At 43.5% G+C, this 23,307-nt stretch overlaps 1 protein-coding gene across 5 annotated transcripts in view; it reads left to right on the top strand.

Moving 5' to 3' along the window:
- Positions 1–23,307, top strand: part of TENM2 (teneurin transmembrane protein 2) — a 1,072,759-nt gene that overhangs the window by 826,341 nt on the left and 223,111 nt on the right. For 3 of the 5 annotated variants that reach the window (XM_004371224.1, XM_012560117.1, XM_012560116.1), the window contains one exon: positions 15,735–15,857. The exons of the other annotated variants lie outside the window; for them this stretch is intronic. In XM_004371224.1, coding sequence (XP_004371281.1) covers positions 15,735–15,857 — 123 coding nt within the window. The remainder of the gene's footprint in view (positions 1–15,734; positions 15,858–23,307) is intronic. 5 annotated transcript variants of the gene reach the window in all.

Raw genomic sequence — 23,307 nt, 5'->3', positions numbered from 1 at the left:
TTCATTCATTCATTCATTTGTTTGTTTGATAATCAAATGAGAAAATGCTTTCAAGGCAGGTAGTAATTGAGAACCTGGCACAAAGTTAGAATTCAGTAGATAGTATTTTTACTATTACCATTGTTATCCTGAGCCTAGTGCCCCATAAGCTCAATAAATTTTTTCTTTAAAGACAAGTTTCCAAGCCATTGTTTCATGCAGTAAATATTTCTTGAACACTGCTGGATCCTATGCTGGCTGATGGGACAAATTCAAAGAAGGGCAAGAAGACTCACTCTCTGCCCTCCAAGTGCTTTTGGATGGTCAGTGAATAATTAATTCTTAGACAAAGTCATAAATGCCTTAAGAAGTGTGAGTGCAAACTATCCCAGGAGCAAGGAGGAGAAAATCAGCCCAGAAGAATCCCTTGATGTCTAATAGCCATCAGCCACACGTGGCCATTGAGCACTTGAAACATGGTTAGTGTGACTGTGAAACTGAATTTTTAATTTTCATTAACTTAAATTTAAATTTAAAAACTGAAGCAGTATAAATTATTTTCCTCTAAACACACATTTACTGCTTTGGTAGGACCACATTTCACAATTTAACATCTGAATTAAGATATGCTATAAGTTTAAAGGAGCCCTGTGGCACAGGGGTTAAGAGCTCCGCTGCTAACCAAAAGGTCGGCAGTTTGAATCCACCAACCGCTCCTTGGAAACCCTATGGGGCGGTTCTACTCTATCCTATAGGGTCGCTGTAAGTCGGACTTGACGACCACAGCGGGTTTGGTTTTGGTTTGGTGTCAGTGCAAAATGCAAACCAGATCTTTAAGACTTAGTGCAATAACAAATAATGTAAAATAGCTTGGTGATTGTTTATATTGATTACATGTTGAAATGACAATATTTTGGATATATTGGATTAAATAAAACATTATTAAATTTATTTTTACTTATTTAATGTGGTTACTAGAAAATTTAAAATTACGTATGTGGCTCACATTATATGTCTCTTGGACAGCACTGGTCTAGAAGCAGAATAAGAATCACATTCAGAATAAAGAACAACAGAAGACGTGGACATTTCAGAGGAGAGACCCGACTTTGCTTGCTTTGAACAATTCTTTGCAACAGATCTAGGAGCAAAGCTCAGAGGGTCTAAGGACTCTGATTAAGAGGCTGTTCCTGGGGCTGAGGTTTAGTCCAAACTATACGAGCTTGATAGGGTTGTCAGATTCCACTATAAATAAATAAATAATTGTAACCCTAGACCTTGTTGTTGTTGTGTGCCCTCGAGTCGATTCCGACTTATGGCAACCCTATATGACAGAGTAGAACTGCCCCATAGGGTTTCCTGGTTGTAATCTTTACGGTAGCAGATCACCAGGTCTTTTCTCTCACAGAGCCACTGGTGGGTTCGAACTGCCAACCTTTTGCTTAGTAGCCGAGTACTTAACTACTGTACCATCAGGTCTCCTTAACCCTAGACCTTAGACATGTTATATAATTGCAGCAATCCTAGGTCTGCTCATCTGTGAGACAGGGATAATGTAAAACCTACCTCAGGAGTGTCTTATAAACATTCAGTGAAATCAAACGAACTGAATTAGTAAGGGACAAATTTAGAAATTATAGCTTAAAAGAGTTAAGTAATGGAAACAAATTGGAGAACTTTACGAACCTACTCAGCTGTCTTTAACTCAGAACATGTGGGTCAAAGAGCGCTCTCGCCAACGCTGGTATTGGAGGAGAGACCAACCCCTACCTGGAGGTGAGGTGGGCTATTCCAGGATTGGGATCCTGGAAGAGTCATGATGGGGTTAGGAGCGCAAGCCGTGGAGGGGGTCGTTTATTACAAACCATGTCAAATGTTTCTGCTATCATTGCAATGCTTCATATGAGCCAAAAACGCCACAGCAGTCTGCAGTGCTGCTGCCTGTTGAGAGAAATGTGTACCTTCAGCATGAAAGAAATGTGTGCTACTTGAGTGTCACATAAAACCCCTGAAATTAGCTTGGTTAAGTAAATTGTAACAAACTCAAAATAAGTCTAATTGTGTCATTTATCTAATTTGCAAATGAAAAATGTAGTTCTTTTAATGGGTACAGTTGGTTTACATTCCAGAAAGACATTATCCGGTTTTTCTTCCCCCGCATTAGCTTTCTTCTTGTAAGAAGTTGACCATGTTGATATCAGTTTTATTAAGCATATCAGAAGGCTAGGAGGACTATCACATTTCTGGAGTTTTCATTCCCTGCTACATGATCAGGCCCTAGGAGACAGAACTAATTTTTTTAACACTGATGTTTCTTTCCCTCCGAATCAAGTTTAAAATGTTTCAGGTTAGTCTTATGAAATCCACTTAACTAAAAATCATTTAAGAGAAAGAGCAAGCCCAACTTGCTAATGCAAGATTTTGTATTTCTGAGCTAAAAAAAAAATCCTTCCACTAACCATGTCAAATATTCAAAATTTAAAGGGACACTGACAGCCTCCCCATGTGCCTAATTTGGCTTTGCTGAACAAATGGCCAGATTGAAATGAGAATTACATACAGGATTTGCTCAACATCTTTATTTCTTCAATTCGTTTCTCACTCCAGAAAAATCACCAAGTTCCCACGCAAGAGGAACCGTGTCTCTATCGACCATGGAGTCACGAGACTGGGTGGAAACAGAAAAATGGTGATTTTAGTTTCTATTTGTGAATGAATTCTGCAGTGGAAGTAATTTGTCATGGCAACTCAATATAATGAATTGAGGATGAGAAAGGACCATATGCCCCTTTTGTTGACCAATTTATTAACAAGTTAATTTTTGCTCATTCCCTATCTTGCAATCAGTAGTACTAAAAATCTCTTAGGTGGGTCAGAGGATGGGGCTTCTCTGCAGTCCCCTCATCTTTAATATGGCATTCCAGTCCACATTAGCTTCAGAATTCTTCTCTTTCTCCACAGAGATGAAGTAGAACAGTAGAGACACGACTGACAGAGTCAAGAGAATAAGGTTCAAACCTGGCAGAGGTTCAAATCCTGACCATGGGCAATGTTTCACCTAACCAGGGCCACGATTACACAGCAAAGATTTGGACCAGATGACCTTTGTGGCCATGTAGGCTGGAGCCCTGCTATTCTAATCTGATACAGAAAAGGAAACCACCAAAGTTTTTCTGAAAGGGGGTTCAGGCGAATAGGAGAAGACTATTTAGAGGAAGGAACATCATCATTCTTCACTGGTGTTGGAGTTGAGCTGACAAAGGTCCTACTGTGAGGTGGGATGGGGCAGTACTAGACAGCTCGGGCCTTACGTGTCACTCAGCTTAGGTTCGAATCCCACCTCTACCACGTACCAGCTGTGTGGCCTCAAGCACATTACTTCAGCTCTCTGAGCCTCAATTTCTTCATCTATAAAATGGAGAAGTAATGTACACACTTAATAAAATTAGTGACAAGTGATTAGCACAGTGCCTGGCATGGTAAGAGAGCAATAAATGTTAGCTACGATTGCCATTATTATAATGGCTGAATGACCCAAGACCCAGCTGGAAGCGAGCCACACTTCTTGAGTGCCTCCTATATGACTGATACCCCAAGATTCTATCTCTTTTATAGCTAGACCAACCCAATAAGGCCAGGTTGATCATCCCTCTCCCCACAGATAAATAATTATAGGTGAGGAAATGTAACAGTGTGGCCAAGAGCATGTGCTTTGTTCTAATACCACCTGTCCTACCTATCAGCCCTGTCAGGTTGGGCAAATTTCCCAGCACCTGTATGCCTCCATTTTCTCATCTGTAAAATGGGAATGATATTAGTACCCACCTCAATGTTTATTGTTAGGAATAAAAAAGGTAATGCATATAAAGTACTTAGACCAGTACTTTTAAAAATTGTTAGCTTTTATTATATCTAAGGAAATTGAGAGACATTGGTGGTTCAGTGGTAGAATTCTCACCTTCCATGAGGGAAACCCAGGTTGGATTCTCGGTCAGTGCTCAGCCACCACCCATCTGTTAGTGGAGGCTTGCATGTTGCTATGATGCTGAATAAGTTTCAGCAGAGCTTCCAGACTAAGACAGACTTGGAAGAAAGGCCTGGCTGTCTACTTCTGAAAAACAGCCAGTGAATACCCTTTGATCACAATGGTCTGGGCAACATTTTATTCTGTTGCACATGGGGTTGCCATGAGTTGGGGGGCCCACTCAATGACAGCTAACAACAACAAGGAAAGTGAAGTTCAAAGAGGTACATTAACTCGCATTAGGTCATCTGCTTGTGAGTAGTAGTGCAGGGATCTGAACCCTGATAGAAATAATCTGGAATATCCTGAAGTCTAAGAATAGGGAGATAGTTCTTTACCTTTCTACTCTGTCCTTTAGGGTCTCTATAAGTCGGAATCGACTCGACGGCAATGGGTTGGTTGATTCTTGGTTGGTTTCTCCCTTCCCCAGCTTTTCTGCTCCGTTTCAGGCTGCCTGGCTGTGGAGGTCTAAATGCATCATCAGAGGCTCCTGGAGAGCAGTTAGTTGGGGGCAGCCCAGGACTCAGGAAGGGAAATTAGCCCAGACCCTCCCTACTGGCTGTAGCTAAGACAAGAAAGGTGCCCTAGGAAGGGAGGATGTCCAGCTGCCCTAATTGCCACATTCCCAGACCCCTCTCCACTCCTTCCTGCAGACAGCTGTTTTTCAGGAGCGAGCTTTCCCTCTTTGTTCTAGCACGCATTGCACAGCTGCTGATCGATATGACATCTTATCCTCTAAAACGTTCGTAGCGTCTGCATCCCAGGATTCCGGTGGCCACATGCTGCGTGCAGCCTGCATCGTCTTTCCTTTGTAGCTGGCGGTCTTGTGGTTCGGCCCCCTCTGTTTGGCCGTTGCTGTTCTTTAAAGAAAGAAAAATATTGTTTGTGTTGTCAACACTGAATAACAAGCTCAGGAGCAAAAAAATAAAAAGATGTGTTTAGGTGTATGTGTGTGGATTGTTGGGGGTGTGTTTTGTTATCACAAAAGCCCTCAAAATTCTAGACCGTGATTTATTTGGTGAATAAAACCTACCGATATTATCATTCTTTAAAGGTATTTTGATCACATGGGTCCTTTCTTAGAGCAAGAAAAGCTTTTATTTTAGTCCTTTCCCAGGAAAAATAGCAGTAGGAACGGGGTAGTCTGGAGTGGGCAGTGATACCCGGTGCAGCTAATGGCTCCAGGTGTGTGTTTATCTGCATGAGGATGAGTTGACACTGTGGACAATGGGACGCCTGACCAGAACCGCCAGTCCAGTGTATTCCTGGAGACTCAGCACAAGAAAAAGAAAGTGGCTGTGAGCACTGTCTTGTGTATTGATCTGCCTGGTGATGCTGAGAGCAAGGGGCCCTTGTTAGAGGTCACCTCAACACACGAAATGCCACACATCCATCGTGTCACAGTCGCCCCCTGCAGGGCTCCCCGGCCCCCGCAGCAGCAGATTTGAGGGACAAGGGTAATCTTAACACAGATGGGGCCCCAGGCATCCTGCAGCTGCAAGGAGCAAGCTTGTTTCCTCCAAACCCAGAACTGATTAATCTCATACCACTTCCCACTTGCTGTACCATCCCGAGCCTGTCATGAGAATAGATTAATGTCCTGGTCCTCCGTGTGGATTCTTCTTGTCTCCAGAACACACTGCTCCCCGGTCCCAGCGCTGCCTCACACAGCTGTCACCTTGTTCTTGTGGCAGACTTGCAGACCAGAAAGCTTCTCTACTCTTTCGAGGGGCTAGAATTAGGAGGTGTCGCTGTGTGGTGCAAACGGTGAATACACTCAGCTGCTAACTGAAAGATTGGCAGTTCAAGTCCACCCAGAGGCACCTCAGAAGAAAGGCCTGCTGATCTCCTTCCAAAAAATCAGCCATTGAAAATCCTATGGAGCACAGTTCTACTCCGATGCACATGGAGTCACCATGAGTCAGAGTCGACTCAAAGGCAACTGGTTTTTAGAATTAGGAAGGCAGCAGACAGAATTCATGCTGAGGGCCATCTTAGGACCATGGGTGGAAGGTCAGCAAGCGCCCATAGAGACATGAGAGCAGGCGCATTTCTCCAAAGTGCAGTTTCACTTCAAGTGGTCCTGCCAGGATGCCGGTATCACATCTACGGCTCATTCTTCCTCTTGTATGTAATTCCTGGGCCGTAAGCTTTGCAATCATTTTGGAAGATGCAAGATGGAAGTTGGACAGAGGGAAGTAAGTTTTCAGAGCATCCTTGGGAGATAGGTGCATAAATCGCATTACTAGTAAAGGGATTTGTGGGCGTAACTTCCATGCAGTGCTTTGAGGATTCATTCCATTCAGTTTATTGCAGTATAATCTGGGAAAATAAAAGAAATCACCTCACCAAGGTGATTTGAAAGGGATTTTTTTTTAAACTCTTTTAAGATTTAAATTTTTTAAACTGCTTTAAGACTTAAAGCATTTCCAAGAACGTTATCCCTCATGGTTTTGTTTGCATCTCTTCTTTTAGGCAGAAGGTAATTTTGGCATTGACAGCGTTCCTAAAAAAGATATCATTAATACATGGCAGAGGGCCCCTTCTCTTTGCGGAAGAAGCACTGTACTCAACTGCCTCCCCAAAGGGTAACAAGCAAATGGACCAAGGAGAAAGTTACCAAACATATTGTTAGCCAGACTGACTGTAAATTGAAGCTGCAAGGTTTATTTTATGTTTATGGTAGCGGTTCTTTTAAGTAAATTGCAAACGGGTTGCTGACCAAGGCCATATATATAGAGGAATAATGACTGCTCACAAAAGGAGATGTCATTCATGAGTGAATGACAATAGTTAATAGGCAATTATCTAGTCTGCCTGCCCTGTTCAGTCTTGGCATGTAGTGGTTTTACTTAGGAAACTTTGAGAGCCCAACGTCCTTCAAGTGAGGACTAGCAGGAGAGCATGGTTAGAGATTCTCTGGCTCTGTAGTTATACTTCTGGGTCTGAATACCAAATTTCCCATTTGTTCGCTGTGTGATCTTAGGCAAGTCACTTAACCTCTCTGAGCCTCAATAGCCTTATCTGTGCAATGCAGATTATATTACCACCTCATAGGTTGAGAAAGGAATTAAATGTGCTTTCATACTCTTCAGAATCCTCCAGTGGCATCTTACCTCACCCATAGTAAAAGGCAAAGTCCCTCCAACAGCACCCACTCCCCACGACCCTGCATATCCCATCTGTTGCCCTCCACTCTCCCTTCTAACTAACCCCACCCAACCTGGAATACTCTTCCCCGGATGTCAGTACAGATGGCTTTTTCTCACTTCCTTTAGGTCTTAGCTCAAGTGTTACTATCACAGAGGCCATCCCTGATCAGTCTACATTAAAAAACAAAAAAACTCAATTCCCCGTCCCCTGTCATTCTCTAACCCTGTACTCTGGGTTTTCACTTACGTGTTTAGTTTCTATGTCTCTCACAAGAATGTAATTTCCATGACGGCAAGGACTTTGTTTTGTTAACTGCCTTATGCCTGGTACCCAGGATACACAGCTGTTGTTGGTTGCCGTGAAGCCGATTCCAACTCATGACGACCCCATGTGTGCAGAGTAGAACTGTGCTCCACAGAGTTTTCAAAGCTGTGACCTTTCAGAAGTCGATTGCCAGACCTATCTTCCAAGGCACTTTTGGGTGGGTTCAAACCGCCAACGTTTTGGTTAATGCTTTAGACTTTAACCATTTGCAACACCCAGGTGCTACTCCATAACTGTTAATGGAATGATAGATAATGAATAAATGATGCAGTTAAAGTAATTAGCACAATACCTGTCACATTGTAAAAATAAATGTTAATTGTCACCATCATCATTGAGTGGGCTCATTTGCATGCGACGCTTTTCACCGCTGTTTGCAAAGGTACCTTTGGAGGTTGCTTGTCCAAGTCCGGGATTAGCCTGTGCATTTCAGCCCTTACTCTTCCACTGCCATACTCTCCCCACAGTTGTGGCACTTTTGGAATTGGCTCCATTTCCCATGGGAGGCCTGGCATTGTTGACTTAATTAGCCAATGCGGGGGCAGGGAGACCCAGCCCTGACTCTTCTCATCATCTTACCTGGTCTCTGAGCAAGCTTTTCCATCATCTCGAAGGCCCTTGTGAATCTGACCGCATTCTGAGCCACAAGACCCAGCAGGCTTGCCTCCTTCCACCCACTCCCTAAGCTCTGCTCTGGCTGAAGCCTTCTACTTTCAAAGGGACAGCCCAATCTCTTCCTCTGGTTATGTATCGACAAGCCTGATCTTTAAAGATACCCCTGCTCCTGGGGGTCTGCTCAGCAAACACAGAGCATCCGTGGCCTCCATGTTTGCCCTCTTTGACAAGCAGGACGAGCAGCTCTCTGGGAAGTGTTGCTGACATATTGATTGACTCTCTTGTCATGTTGATCCTCTGCCAGCCAATGAACATGGAAGGTTCTAAGTGGCACCCAGCAGGGCCCACACAGACTAATTACTATTTCAAACAGCCCCCATTCCAAGTGCCACTTTTCAAGGCACGTAATCTCCCTATCCTTGTGATTGCTGAAGAAATCTCAGCTACCTGCAACCAAGCGCACTCCGTTTCCCTCCCCTTGGCTCCCTCTGAGTATTTCTTTTACAGCCCATCTGGCCTGAAAGCACAGTAACTCCAATAAGAAAAATATCACCCTAACTCCAGTTGGGTTCATTCATTATTCTTGCTGAAGTCCAGGATTGGTGTGTGGTCTGTCCATCCTGCCATGGTTCATTTTCAGGACCCTGTGAAAGTTGTCTCCTGTTAGCCAGGGAGATGCATTCAGAGTTGGCTGCCTATTGAGTTTTTAGTGGCCCATTTCCCAGCTGCCACCTGGATTACTCAAGCTCCCCACTCCTGGCCCATCTCCGTCCCATCCTAGCTGACCCTTGGAGCCCCATTGTTCCAGTTGAGGGTCTCTGCAGAGCGGAGGCTGTCACATCATGATAAATTGTGCATTTTGGCTGTTGTGGGGGTGAGTAACATGAGGGAGAGGGCTTCCCAAACTCATTTCACTTCTGACCCTAAGAGGGTCTGAACCCGACCTTTTGGGATAAGCTGCTAGAGCATTCATGTTGTGGGCAGGGGGACCACCCCACTGCATCCAGGATCTCCTGTTAGGTAAAATGTAAGTTCCAGAGGCCAGCGTTTACCCGAAATGTTGAGGTGAAGAAGTACTAACGTTGCCTCCTCTGAGGCTTTTCAGCTTTCTACGGCTGGCTCTGATAATGTATCAAAGTTGGAGACATTATGACATGAATATTTAAAGAGCTGGTTTTTTATTGCTCAACAAAACAAATGGAGTGTTCCTAAATATGCATTTTTCTTGGCTGGGATTTAGAAAGGACCCCTGCCCAATAAAACTTAAAGGAATGTGCAGAGACCTGTTACATAAAAATGACATTTTCCCACTGTCCTTACAAGTGAATGTATCAGTCAAAGTCGTCTTGGATATGCTGCTATAACAAAGAATCTCAGATTCATCTTACAACAGTAACAGTTTATTTCTCACTCATTCTGTATCTCATCACTGGTCAGCTGTGGCTCTGACCCATGTTAGCTTCACTCAAGACCCAGCCTAACTGTGACAAAGGAAAAAGAAGTGTGACAAAGTATGTGCTGGCCAAGTCACATGGCCACACCTGAATTCAACAGGGTAAGGAAATAGAACCCCCCCTCAGGAAGAGGTACTGAATATAGTAGACAGTCATTCATCAACCACAGTGAGATTATTATGAATTTTGAGACAGAGACAAGTTTTTCTGAGACTCCATTGCCCATAGAACCTGTAACCAGATCACTATGAAATATGAAGCTGATAACTTCCCACTGTAATCTCCCTCTGACTCTCCTTTCCTCATCTGTGAAATGGGGATTTGTAAAAACAGTATGAGGGCAGTGTCTGACCTCCTCTGACTTCACAAGGGGGAAGGAGAATCAAGATCAATAGCCCAAGGGTGATTCCTATGAGGCGGGGGTCAGACATGCCTCGTCTCTCCACCATTTTTACCGATTCTGACGTTGTTATGGATTGAATTGTGTCCCCTAAAAATGTGTGTCAACTTGGCTAGGCCATGATTCCCAGTGTCATGTGATTGTCCACCATTTTGTCACCTCGTGATTTTCCGGTATGTTATAAATCCTACCTCTATGATGTTAATGAGGTGGAATTAGCAGCAGTTATGTTAATGAGGCAGGACTCAATCTACAAGATTAGGTTCTGTCTTAAATCAATCTCTTTTGAGATATAAAAGGGAGAAGCAAGCAGAGAGACAGGGGGACCTCATACCACCAAGAAAGTAGTGCCAGGAGCAGAGTGTGTCCTCAAGACCCAGAGTCCCTACACTGAGAGGCTCCTAGACCAGGTGAAGATTGAAGACACGGACCTTCCCCCAGAGCAATAGAGAGAGAAAGCCTTCCCCTGGAGCTGGTGCCCTGAATTCGGACGTCTAGCCTACTAGACTGTGAGAGAATGAACTTCTGTTTGTTAAAGCCATTCACTTGTGGTATTTCTGTTATAGCAGCACTAGATAACTAAGACAGACACCAACTATCTCTCCCACGGCACTCTCTACTTCTCTGCTGGGTTCGATAATTCATTGTAATGGCCACACAGAATTCACAGACAATGCTCATGATTATGGGGTTTATTAGGGAAGTAACAGGTTACAATTCTGGCTCAGGAACACCCAAGGATACAGTTCTTCCATCAGGACAGCCTATTCCCAGCCATGCTCACAGACATGCCTCTCCCTGGCCCTAGGCCTCTGCCCAAAGGCACTCAGCTTTCTCTCTCCACAGTCCAGAGAGCCCACCATAACGTCTCCTGCTGCAGGGTCTCTGCTGCCAGGTCTTTCCTGCCACCGCTTCTCACAGTCTTCAGGGTTACAGCTCACTCTCTCAGTCTCCTGGTTCCAGGAGCTTCTCAGCACAGGGATCCTGGGTCCAAGGGATGTGCTCTGTTCTTCCTCGGTGGTGGTGGGGACTTCTCTCTCCCGCCTCTTAGGTGGCTCATTTCAAGCCTAGCAGGATAGCAAAACTAACTAATCCCTTTGGTGGGCCATGGTTACCCTATCACACCCACCCACTGCCATTGAGTCAATTCCGACTCATAGCGACCCTATAGCACAGAACTCCCCCATAGGGTTTCCAAGGAGCAGCTGGTACATTCGAACTGCCAGCCTTTTGGTTAGCAGCTGAGCTCTTAAACACTGCACCACCAGGGCTCCACCCTACCACATAGTCCTGCCCAGTCACTTTAGTGGGAGTTATAAGACTATGGCTAGAAAGGCCACACAAAAGTGATCCATCACACCGCAGGCCACCCCCTGGCTTTTCTAGCCATGGTTCTTTCATATTTGGAGGATAACTTCCCCTCTCAATCATTTTACCAGTCCAAAACAGTCATTAACAGTTAGTCCTGCAGGAGGGCAAAGAGTCCTCAGGGCGAGGTTACTCAGGTACCAGCCATTCAGGTCTGCTGCAGGTTTCCAGCTGATCTGGTCAGGTTCTCCGAAAGTCATCTTGGCTTCACTCTTTCTGGCCTCTGATAACATTTAACTGAGAGAAGATTATTCCCTTGCTCAGAGACTCATGAAGTATCAGCATAGCAAAACCTTTAAGGGGTTTAGGTCCAGCCACTGTACTCGAGCTGTGCACAGTGCCTCCCTCTTAGTCCACTCTCTCACACATCTTCCCCCATGCTGTTTTTACAGGATTGTAATAGCGCCTACCTCAAATATGAGCCATGAGTCTTAGTTAAGATAGAGTCTGTAGGATCTCAACTATAGTGCCTGGCTATAGAACAGGTTCAATGATTGGCAGCAGGTATTGATGTTGCACTGTTGTTAGCTACCTTTGAGTCAACTCCCACGCACGGCGACCTTGTGTACAACAGGACAGAACATTGCCTGGTCCTGCACTATCCTCACAATCGCTAGCATTTTCAAGTCCATTGTTGCAGCTGTTGTTTCAATCCATCTCATTGAGGGGGTTCCCTTATCCTCACTGGCCCTCTACTTCACCAAACATAATGTCGTCCTCTAGTGATTGAGCCCCCCTGTTCAAAGCAAGCAAGTTGGACAGTATTCTGTTGTGATCCATAAGATTTTCACTGAGTAATTTTTGGAAGTAAATCACCAAGCCTTTCTTCCTAGCCTATCTAAGTCTGGGTGACCCTGCTGGTATTTGAAATAGTGGTGACATACCTTCCAGCATCATAGCAAAACGCAAGCCACCATATTTCAGTAAACTGACTAATAATCAAAATAGTCCTGTCTTTGCAGACCTGTCCATGTTTAGCCAGCATGGTTTTATTCCATCCTTTATGCCTCTGCATTATGTATTTTTTATTTATAAGATTATAATGTCCTACAATCCAACTTCCCGATAGACATTTATTAAGTGCCTGGTATATTCATGACACTATGCTAGATCTTCCAGGGGTTTCAGATATGTAGCATCTTTCTTGCCCTTAAGGAGCCATTATTCTACCCATAAAGAGAAACCTTTATGAAGGGAGGAATTAATTGAGAGACTTATTTCTCAGCCGAAGCCATAGAGCAAAACCTGTAGCAGAATAAGAAACAGGGTTGTCATTAGTCAGGAAATTTGTTTATTCCACCACTTCCCTGGGTCTTTCTCCTAAGGACACTTAAGTCCTTCCCACAGGCCAAAAAGATGTCCTCATTTTCTTACTCAAGTAAGAGAAGGACTGGCTGATCCAAAAAAAGTATAAACAAAAGTCTATTTCAGACATTCTCCGAAAAACAAGAGAAGGTAGATATACCCCTGATAGAATTCTCACTTATTTACTTAAAGTTCAATTCAACAACAGAAAATCTGCCCAAACTTGAGTTTCATTTGTGTTGCATTGCTTCTGCTGGGAGGACAGATCTCATGCGCAGATCTGGCTTTTCCCCTCTTCCCATCTCCATCTCACTTTCTTATTTATCCTTTCACTTCTGGGAGTTGTCTGAGAGGTGGCGTGTCTACTCTGACCCCAACCCTTTTCACCCCAGCTGAAGTTTGCTTGTTTTCAGAATATATATATTTTATATATATATAAAGAGATTCTCTAGAACCCAAAACAAAAAGGGGAGCAGAAGGGAAGGCATCTTTGGAAACAGAGAGAACACAGGCTCATGAATGTCCTCAATCTGTTCAGTAAGGTGATTGTTTGCTTGCTATGCTCCCAAAGGTGACGACTGCAATATGTTCTGCACCTTAGAATGACAAGATGGAGCACTAGAAGAGGAGACCATTGTTGACAAGAGTTTTCACATTAATGGGGCACTGGGGAGGTTGTCATCTTTGCCTGATGGACCCACATCAAAAAAAAAAAAAAACCCAAACCCGTTGCCATCTAGTCGATTCCGACTCATAGCAACCCTATAGGACAGAGTAGAACTGCCCCGTAGAGTTTCCAAGGAGCGCCTGTGCATTCAAATGGCCGACCTTTTGACTAGCAGCCGTAGCACTTACCCACTATGCTACCAGGGTTTCCAACATGAAAATCAAAGCTTTGTTAGGCTCGGGCCCCAGCTGCACCTGTAATACCTGTCTGTGTCTACCTGAAGTCACAGAAACACCCTCCTCTAAAGAATGGCATCTCCAGGCAGAAGCAGCTGGCTCCAGGCAAGCCCCGATAACCCAATAGGATCATTAAAAAAAAAAAAAAATCATTTTAAAATAGCTAATTCCTTGGCTCCCTTCACCTGGTAATTACAAATCAGAAGCTATCGTTATCTCAAAGCAGCCACGATTAGTTCTCATTTCCTGACCTCTGTGCAGTGAAAATATGTCATTATTTCAGGCAATAGAATCTGGTCTCTTCAAGTAAGTGACCTACATATAATGGATAAACTACAGGAGAAAATTAGGTGTTACCTTGACGGAAAGTGTACAGTAAATGTCACTTATGCTTGTTAGTATTTATCATCTCAGATACCTGCAAACAGTGGGACTCGCACTTCGGATTAACGTATAGAAAGGAAACGTGGTTCTGAGACCAGGACGTGTGTAAGAAAAAAGGTGCGTGCATTTGCACATGAACACCCAGCCACCCTAATCAGGGGCCATCAGTCTGAGCTGCGTTGTTTGAAGATCGGTTTTCAACCTTAATAGAATGCAGCCTGACTTTAAGTGGTGGTGGGCATGCAGAATTAGTTGCTGTGTGAACCATTTCCTAAGCATTGTTAATTGCATTTCCTGTGGTTCGTTTTTTCTCCCATCCCTGCATCAAACTACAAACCTCTCCCTGTCAACAGCCCTTTCTTGCCCACACTGCAGGAAACGTAGCAAAAGCATCAACCTGTGTCCAGTTGAAATGCCAGACAGATACGGACAGTTATTGTTGGATGGGAAATATGCTGGGGAATCCACTCCGGATTTATTCACAAACAGAGCATTTCTTAGATGGGGCTTTGGAAGAATAGAGGTGTTTGGAGTTTGTCTGTTATTCTACTCAGTAAGAACAACTCACCAACAACCGTCAGAGATGGGGTATATTGCACTTGATAAACTAATTGCGGGTACAGAGGAAGAGACAAGGAGAGAGTTAACAAGGAAGTTTGTGTTTGAAGGTTGAAGTGCACGTGGAAGTAAAATAAGAGTTCTACAGGTGTGCTTATTTCCTTAGCAAAGACAAGGCAACGAGTCAGAAATCTTTATCTTATTCTATAAGCTGGTACAAGGGGCAGTTCAGTCGCAGAGCTCTCACCTTCCATGCAGGAGATCTGGGTTCAATTCCTGGCCAGTGCACCTCAAACGTAGCCACCACCCATCTATTAGTGGAGGCTTGTGTGTTGCTATGATACCGAACAAGTTTCCACAGAACTTCCAGGCTAAGACAGACTACTTCTAAAAATTCTGAAAATTGGATCACAATGGTCCAATCTTGTTATGCATGGGGTTACCATGAGTCAGCAGGTAACAATACCAATATATACTGGTAAAGTGTGTGTGTGTGTGTGTGTGTGTGTGTGTGTGTGTGTGTGTGTGTATGTGTTTATTTGTGAGAGAGAGAGAAACAAAAAGCCTGAGATTGAGAGAGAGAGAAGTAGTAATATTTTCAAGGAAGGACCCCCTTTCCCGCTCCTTGAGCTTTTTTTACAATGTGCTGAATGCTGTCAACTTATGAATATGAAGTGGAAAAATATTCTTGAAGTTTAAAATGGTTAACTAGTTTGGGAGGTGAGCTTTAAAATGGGCCAATACAGATGCAGACACTGGTAACTCCATGGGTATTTCGGTGAAGATACAGTCAGACTGTAGGCTGGCACCATTTGGGTAGCCTCATTTGGAAACTGATTTACATTTTGAGGAAAACCATCCTTGTCAATGCCTCTAGACAACCAGTCTGAAAACAACCCTGCCCAGAGTGTGGAAAAGGATGGATGGGATGGACCGGTCCCCTTAAGGTGACTGTGATTCCAAAGGTACATTTTGCCCTGTGTAGTAGAACTGTTTGGAAGATCTGGGCTTTGTTTTCTCCTCCTTCCTCCACTCACCACAGGGGATCCTCTCCCCCTGAGGCTGTAGCAGCAGCATGGAAGGGGAGACCTAAGTGCCCAGATCAACCTGTTTTCAGTATTTCTACTCCCTGCGGCCTGGGGCAAGCCGTTTTTGAACTGCAGCTTCCTTAAAAGGCAATGGCTTGGAAAAGGCACCTGGCCCTCCCCTTGACATTTGCATTGCTGAATTATCTATTCATATTTTCATTACTTTGTCTCTCCTGCAGCAATGCATCTGCTCGGACTCAATTGGCAACTCCAGCCGGCAGATGGACACACCTTTAACAATGGGATAAGGACCGGCTTACCAGGAAACGATGATGTGGCAACAATGCCATCTGGAGGCAAAGGTGAGGTTACAGCTGCTGCTTGCCCCCTTGAGGTCACAGGAAAATTCAGAGCTCTCGCCAGCCGGTTCAGGCTTTCTAATCCGAATCTTGGAAGGTATGCAAAAAGGAGAAGAAAGGTGGGGGGAAAGCTTTGCCTTTCATAGGTGCCCTCGTTAAAAGCTGTTTGCTGTTCCTGTCTGTTAGCTGTGTTTGGCTGGAGTCGCTTGGAGCTGGCGCTGTGCCTGCTCCGAGCAATGTGCATACCTATGCTATCTACAGCGACTGGCACGGGCTGGAGCTACTTGAAAGCCTCCCAAGGCCTGGGCGGGAGCAGCAGTCACAGCAGCAACAGCAGCAGCTGGAGTGGCAGCAGCAGCAGCAGGAGAAAGTCCTGCCTAATCAGAAGGCAGAGAGCAGCAGGCAGCGCGTGCCACTAGACTGGAGCCCTCTCCCGAAAGGAGAGATGCAGCCTCCCTAGGGAGGAAGCACCGCCTGGCAAGGCATGAAAGAGAAAGACTCGGTGCTGTTCTGCTTTTGCAGAGAATAGAAAGGAGTTTTGACAACTCGGGAACAAAGCTTCGCTTCTCAGAACAGTGAAGGGGACAATAGAAATGTTTATTGAATCAGTCAGGCAACTGTATTCTTGCAGGAAAAAAAAAATAGGTGCTAACAAGGTGCTAAGAAGGAGGAGAGAAAACAGAACCTTGGGGAGGTGGGGACAGGGAACAATCAAAAGACCATAGCAGCCATTGGCACAATTAGCTGCCTGGCACATGGCAGGGTATGCTTCATTCAGGGTGGAAGTCACCAACGGAAGAGACTGCATTGAAGAGTTTCTCCAGATTGAATTTTCCACTCTGCTTCTTAGCATATATAGCCAGTCGACCTCCACATTTCATAAAACACCCCACAAAGATATTTCTAAACAGGGAAAAGAAGAAGCACTTATTGCTCATATTCTGTACCAGCAGGTCTCTGGGTAGAGTAAATGGTTAAGCACTCGACAACTAGCCAAAAAGTTGATAGTTTGAACCCACTCAGAGGTGCCTTGGAAGAAAGGCCTGGTGATCTGCTTCCAAAAAGGTCAGAGTCCTGAAAACCCTATGGGGCAGTTCTACTCTGCACACATGGGTTCACCGTGAGTCAGAATTGACTTGATGGCAACAGGCTACTCCGTACTAGGCTTAATATTGTGTAATTTCAACAACTCATTTCCCAAAAACTGAGGCCCAGAATATTTTAGAAATTTACTCTAAATCTAACAAGTAACCAAAAACCAAACCTCTTGCAGTTTAATTGGTTCCAACTCACAGCGACCCTACAGGACAGAGTAGAACTGCCCCATAGGGTTTCCAAGGAGCAGCTGGTGGATTTGAACTACCAACCTTTTGGTCAGCAGCCATAGCTCTTAACCACTGCACCACCGAACTCAGTTCTGAGCCCTGTGTGATGCCCACTAGTCTTTGGGCAAGACGTTGGAGTTTTCCTTAGATAGAAAATTTGCCAACTAACAGTGGAAGGTGACACCTACTCCTTCCCACTCTCTCCTCTTTATAAACTTGCTCAGAGAAGATTCTAGAATTCGTCTGCCCTTAGAGCTGTACATTAGTCATTATGAGATGCTAATATTGCTTAAATTATTCTCACTAGAGCTGTCCTAATGCTTCAGGTATGACTATTTTGTCTTTTTACCCATTCCTTAAGAATCGCTATACTCATCTGTCATAATCATAACACTAAATTACCTTTAAGTAAGCATGAAAGAGTTATCTGAAGATGAAATTATACGCTTTCTATTATCAGGTAAGAAAAACTAGATGTAAAAATGATCACTATATTTTGCCTTTAACTGACCATGTTCTGCCTTAACTGACCAAAAAGCTAGGAGCCAAATTTATTGGCCTCAGATTTGTAATCTGTTCACCTCCAGCTCTTAACACCATCTGTTCCTTTGGTTTCCTTTATGGAAATGAATTTCAGTCGGGGACAGTTTTGCTACACCCCCCTCCAGGGGACATTTGACAATGTCTGGAGACATTTCGATTGTTACATTTGGGGGGGGTGCTACTGGCATGTAGTGGATAGAGGTCAGGGATGCTGCTAAACATCTAACAAGGCACGGCTCCCCGCAATGAGGAATCATTCCGTCTAAGATGTCAGTAGTGCGGCTTGTAAGAAATGCTACTTTAGGGGTCTCTGTTATGTTTTATCCATAAATGTCCTTTATAAGTTAGTATTACACTGTCCTTTAATAAAAATGCCATATACACATTTGGAAGTGAATATGCATGACCTATCATCAGGCAAAGGAAGCCTGGTTGCCCAGTGGTTGAGCCTTCGGCTGGTAACTGAAAGGTAGGCAGTTCGAACCCACTGGCTGCTCCTCAGGAAAAAGATGTGGCAGTCTGCTTCTGTAAAGATTACAGCCTTGGAAACCCTGTGGGGCAGTTCTACTCTGTCCTGTAGGGTCACTATGAGTCAGAATCGACTTGACAGCAAAGAGTTTGGTTGTTTTTTTTTTTTAATCATCAGGCACAGTGGTGTATTTTATACGTGTATACATCCTGAAGTTATATCCAGACACATTTTCCATAGTATCCTTCACAGATGTGATACGCATTGGCCTCCGTAAATGAGATCGGCCATGCCTCCCGTTCGGGAGTAAGTTTCAATGCCAACTCCTACCCCGCTTTGGCATCCCACACCAGCACAGGCAGAAAGCAGGAAGAAACTCTTGTCAGAGAACAAGTCTTAACCAAGAGTATGATCGATGTCTCTAATCAACAAATGAAGAAACATTTTCCATTGCATCTTTGGAAAGACCTGAATTGTTTCCTGCAGGTGCAACATGCTTTTGCAAATGTTGTGTAAGTCGTATACCATCATCAATTCAGATATTTTACAAATGAGTTATGAGACACAAAACGTTTGCAAAATCATTGTCCAGTGAGTTTTGCCAATTGGATACTCATGAAAAAGTGTGAGAATTTAAAATTATTGAAAGTTGAAATAAAACCCAAAACATTTCCTTTCTGAACACTAAAATAGTACTCTTCTGATGACTTGGTGCAGTGGTCAAATGATAAGGCTGCTAACCAAAAGGCTGGCAGTTTGAATCCACCGGCTGCTCCTTGGAAACCCTATGAGGCAGTTCTACTCTGTCCTGTAGGGTCGCTGTGAGTCGGAATCGACTCGATGGCAACGGGTTTGGTTTTTTGTTTTGTTTTGTTTTGATGACTGAAGATCATCACATCTCTTCGTAAGCTGCTTTCAAGTTTGGGTTATAAAATGACTCGAAAGATTTTTGTTTTCTCAACACACACCTAACTCTTTGAAGGGAAAGTGACCTGAGGTTTGAATTTCTTTACCCAGTGACCTCCCTCTTCCCCCTCCCCAATTCTATACATTGAGATAACCTGAATCAATTCCAATTGACTACTTTTCCAGTGTTTCAAAGAGGCAATCAAGGTATATTGGCAATAAGTTGATTAAATAACACCCTCCTTTTTTTTTTTTTTTTTTTTTTGTGGTATACGATAATCCTTTGCTCTGGTAATGTTCTAATCAAGATACACCACGCATTGCCAGGGAGGTTAATCTTATTAAGCAATGACTGGGTAAGTATCCTGCAGGAGCAAATTAAAATGTAAGCAAAACACCGGCATGTGAGTCCCCTCTAAGATGGCACATCAATAGAGATTTCATTACTGGGTCGTTAGGAGTGTTTACATTCCACAGGTTTGGAAGGGAGTCTAATAGACAGGGCAGCCTACACTCTCTGATATGTTAGTGGAAACAAAGCACTTGATTAATTAGTTGAGAGAGTATGTTCTTTGGGCTTTGTCTTCCTTTCGCTTTTCCATTTGTTGTTATTCACGGCTTTTTTTTTTTTCCTCTCTCTCTCTCTCTCTCCTCTCTCTCTTTCAATTAAGCCTTAATGTGGTTGGTGGTTGGGTTTCACATCAAGAAAAGCCAGCACACGCATGCCAGAATCACTCACCATCTCACATGTATTTCTACTTTAAAAGGAATGAACTCATAAATCTTCACTACAAGGGCACGGAGCACTTTTTCTACAGATCTCGGATTAGATAAGCCTTGAGAACAAAGGTTCAATACAGGATTCTGACCTGCTCAGATAGCATAAGGGAATCCAGTTTGATTGGTCAGGCCCAGAGGGCAAGGTATACGAGAGCTTTTAAAGGACACATAGTATGCACCCAATTTGTGCACTGATTTTAAGAAAAAATTAACTCCCAAGTAGAATTTATGGATCATTCTCAAAACCTATCACTCATTTTAAATTCATGGTGCCCACTACATGAGAGGTCATCAAACTATGATCCATGGACCAAAATCAGACAGTCACCAGTTTCTATAAAAAAAGATTTATTGGAACACAGCTTGGAACACAGCCATGCTCATTCACTTGCGTATTATCTGTGGCTGCTTTTGCACTACAGTGACAGGCTTATAGTTGCAACAGAGATTGTATGACATGCAAAGCCAAAAATATTTACTATCTGGCCCTTTACAGAAAAAGTTTGCTGATTGCTTTACATAATTCCCAAATCCATTTCTATGTTCCTAGAACTTTCCTGTAACAACACAAATTTTAGAGAGAAGGAACCCTGGTGGCACAGTGGTTAAGAGCTCAGCTGCTAATCAAAAGGTCGGCAGTTCGAATCCACCAGCCGCTCCTTGGAAACCCTATGGGGCAGTTCTACTCTGTTCTATAGGGTCGCTCTGAGTGGGAATGCACTCGACAGCAATGGGTTTAGAGAGAGAAAAGGAGCCCTAGAGGCGCCGTGGTCAAAGCACTCTGCTGCTAACCGAAAGGTCTGTAGTGTGAACACACCAGCCGCTCTAAGGGAGAAAGATGTGGCAGTCTGCTTCCATAAAGATTTACAGGCTTGGAAACTCCATGGGGCAGTTCTGCTCTGTCCTACAGATTGCTATGAGCTGGAATCGACTTAACAGTTTGGTTTTTTTGGTTAGAGAGAGAAGATCAAACTCCCAGTATATCAGGGTTTTTTTCCTTCTTGATGAAGTGCAGATTATAATATATTCTTGGTAACTCGATACTCAAAGATCCTCTATCGTATAGGACTCTGGAGTCAGTCTGGCTGGATTCAAACACCAGCTCCCATCACTTAGCATCTATGTGACCTTAAACAGGTCATTTACACCTCTGATTCCTCATCTGTAAAATGGTGCTGCCTCATAAGCTTGCTATTCAGAATAAGAGATAATCCTTATAAAACACTGTGGTGGTATCAAGCACTTACTAAGCAATCCATGAATATCAGTTGTTGTCACTGATGTCATCATTACATCTTTCAGTTGCTCCATTTCACAAGTCTCCTAGGGCTGCCATTTTTTATGAAATGCTGTATTTTCCAAAGGCGAAGACTGCCTTCAGAATGTCAAGATAGACAATAATAATAGCTCTTCGTCTTTTTCTTTTACCTTCTAAGAATTAAAACAAACCCCAGTTGAGGATTTCTTCCCAAGCATTTGCTTGATGAGGTCAGTAGGAAGTAGGACTTCCCATTCAACAGAGCCAATGTGCAGAATAAGCTGGCCTGCTCCCCACAGCATTATTTGTCTTGCTGCAGCTTGAGCTCTATCACTGCCAGCCTGTCTGTTTTAAACCCCACCATTCTCGGTTTATAACTCAGCTGTAAACATTTATTTATGCCTGGAGCACATTTCTTTCCTACCCTTTGAAAAAAAAAAAAATCAGAATTTCCAGATGGTATGCAAGTTCGAAAAAAATGGCAAAGACTATTATTCTGTTTAGAAACATGTTTTTCTACACTTGCCCTTTCAGCAGAAACTTCATAATGATTTTTACTAGTTGGCTTAATGCATGGTACTGGGAGCCAGATTAGCAGGGAGGCTGGTAATTCCTCCTCTGGCTCCAGTCAGCCTCTCAATGAACACAGCCCAGGGTTTCAAAATGATCACTTCCCTATATGGGGCTTTCTCAAAGTCAGTGAAGTTTCTAGAAGGGCAAGGAGTCATTATGTTTGAGCCAAACATCACAATACATGAAAAGACTGCATGTCTACTGGCAAATATGCCAACTATCTATGCACCAACGAAATTGTTTCCTCATTCTGGAGGCCATATTGTTCCACCATTTTTACAGATGGTGTTATGGACCGAACAGTGTCCCCCAAAAAGATATCTTGAAGTCCTAACCCCCAATACCTGTGAATATGACCTTGTTTGAAAATATGGTCTTTGAAGATGTTATCAGTTAACATGAGGTTATATTAGACACCAGTCTAGTAAGACTGGTGTCCCTATAAAAGGGACACAGAGAGACAGACAGAGGAAGGGCAGCTATGTAAAGATGTATCTACAAGGCAAGGAATACCGGGCGCTACCATAACCCGGGAAAGACACAAAAGAAACTTCCCCTAGAGACTCTGAAGGGAGCATGGCCCACATTGATTTGGACTTTGGCCTCCAGACAATACATTTCTGTTCTTTAAAGCAGTGAGCTCTTTAAACCCACTTTGTGGTACTTTGTTACAGCAGCTCTAGGAAACTAATGCAGATGTGTACCACTTAGGAACATCGCATTGGAGGAGAATTCTTGGTTTCTGATTGCCATTCACAAGCCCATTCTAAGCTGTATAGCTTCTGTTGTATACAGCATCATTGTTGCTTAACATAGGTATTAATAATGGCATCCAGTTTCCCTCCCACTGCATAGGCCCTTACTCTCACTGGCCACACTTTCTTTCAGAGCTGTCTTGCACAGGTAAAAATCCTTCCCCCAACCATCTGGTCTCTGATACCTGCTTGGATACATACGTCTTTGAATCTCCCTCATAATTAGCACAGCCAGCTTAGTGGTTAGATGTGGGGCCTCCAGAATCCCTCCAACATAGCTTTCAATCCTCACTGCACCACTTAAGCTATGTGACCTTAAGCAAGTTGCTTTACCTCTGTGAACCTCAGTCCTCTCATCTGAAGAATTGGAAAAAATCATAAAGGTGTCGGGAGATTATGTGGCAAGTAGTAGCCCGTCATTAAATTTTAGCTGCTTTAACTAATACTAATAAACTGATGTGGAAGCAAGTTTCACCTGAACTGCCCCATGTATAAATATTTGACCACTTTTATCTAAGGCTGTAAATTGAGGTTTCAAAAGATACATTTCCTTTCTTCTGGCGCCTGAGGGCTTCTTTTGCTGCTCTCTTTCTACGGGTTCCAGTTGTAGGGTTAACGTTTTGATTATGGCCCTTTCTTCTCTTTGGAAGTGTGCATTTATTGCTAAAATCTGACCTCTGAGCACTGAGTTTGCTGTGTTCCAAAGGTTCTGGTAGGATGTGTTTTCATTTTCATTTGATTCTATAAATTTTTTTCTTCCATCCTTAATTTCTTCTCTAACCCAGTAGTTTTTGAGCAAGGTGTTGTTCAGTTTCCATGTATTTGATTTTTTTTTCCTTGCTTT

This window comes from Trichechus manatus, unplaced genomic scaffold (genome assembly GCF_000243295.1).
Source record: "Trichechus manatus latirostris isolate Lorelei unplaced genomic scaffold, TriManLat1.0 scaffold00011, whole genome shotgun sequence".
NCBI classification, from domain to species: Eukaryota; Metazoa; Chordata; class Mammalia; order Sirenia; family Trichechidae; genus Trichechus; species Trichechus manatus.
This window is presented reverse-complemented; position numbering and strand designations above follow the sequence as displayed.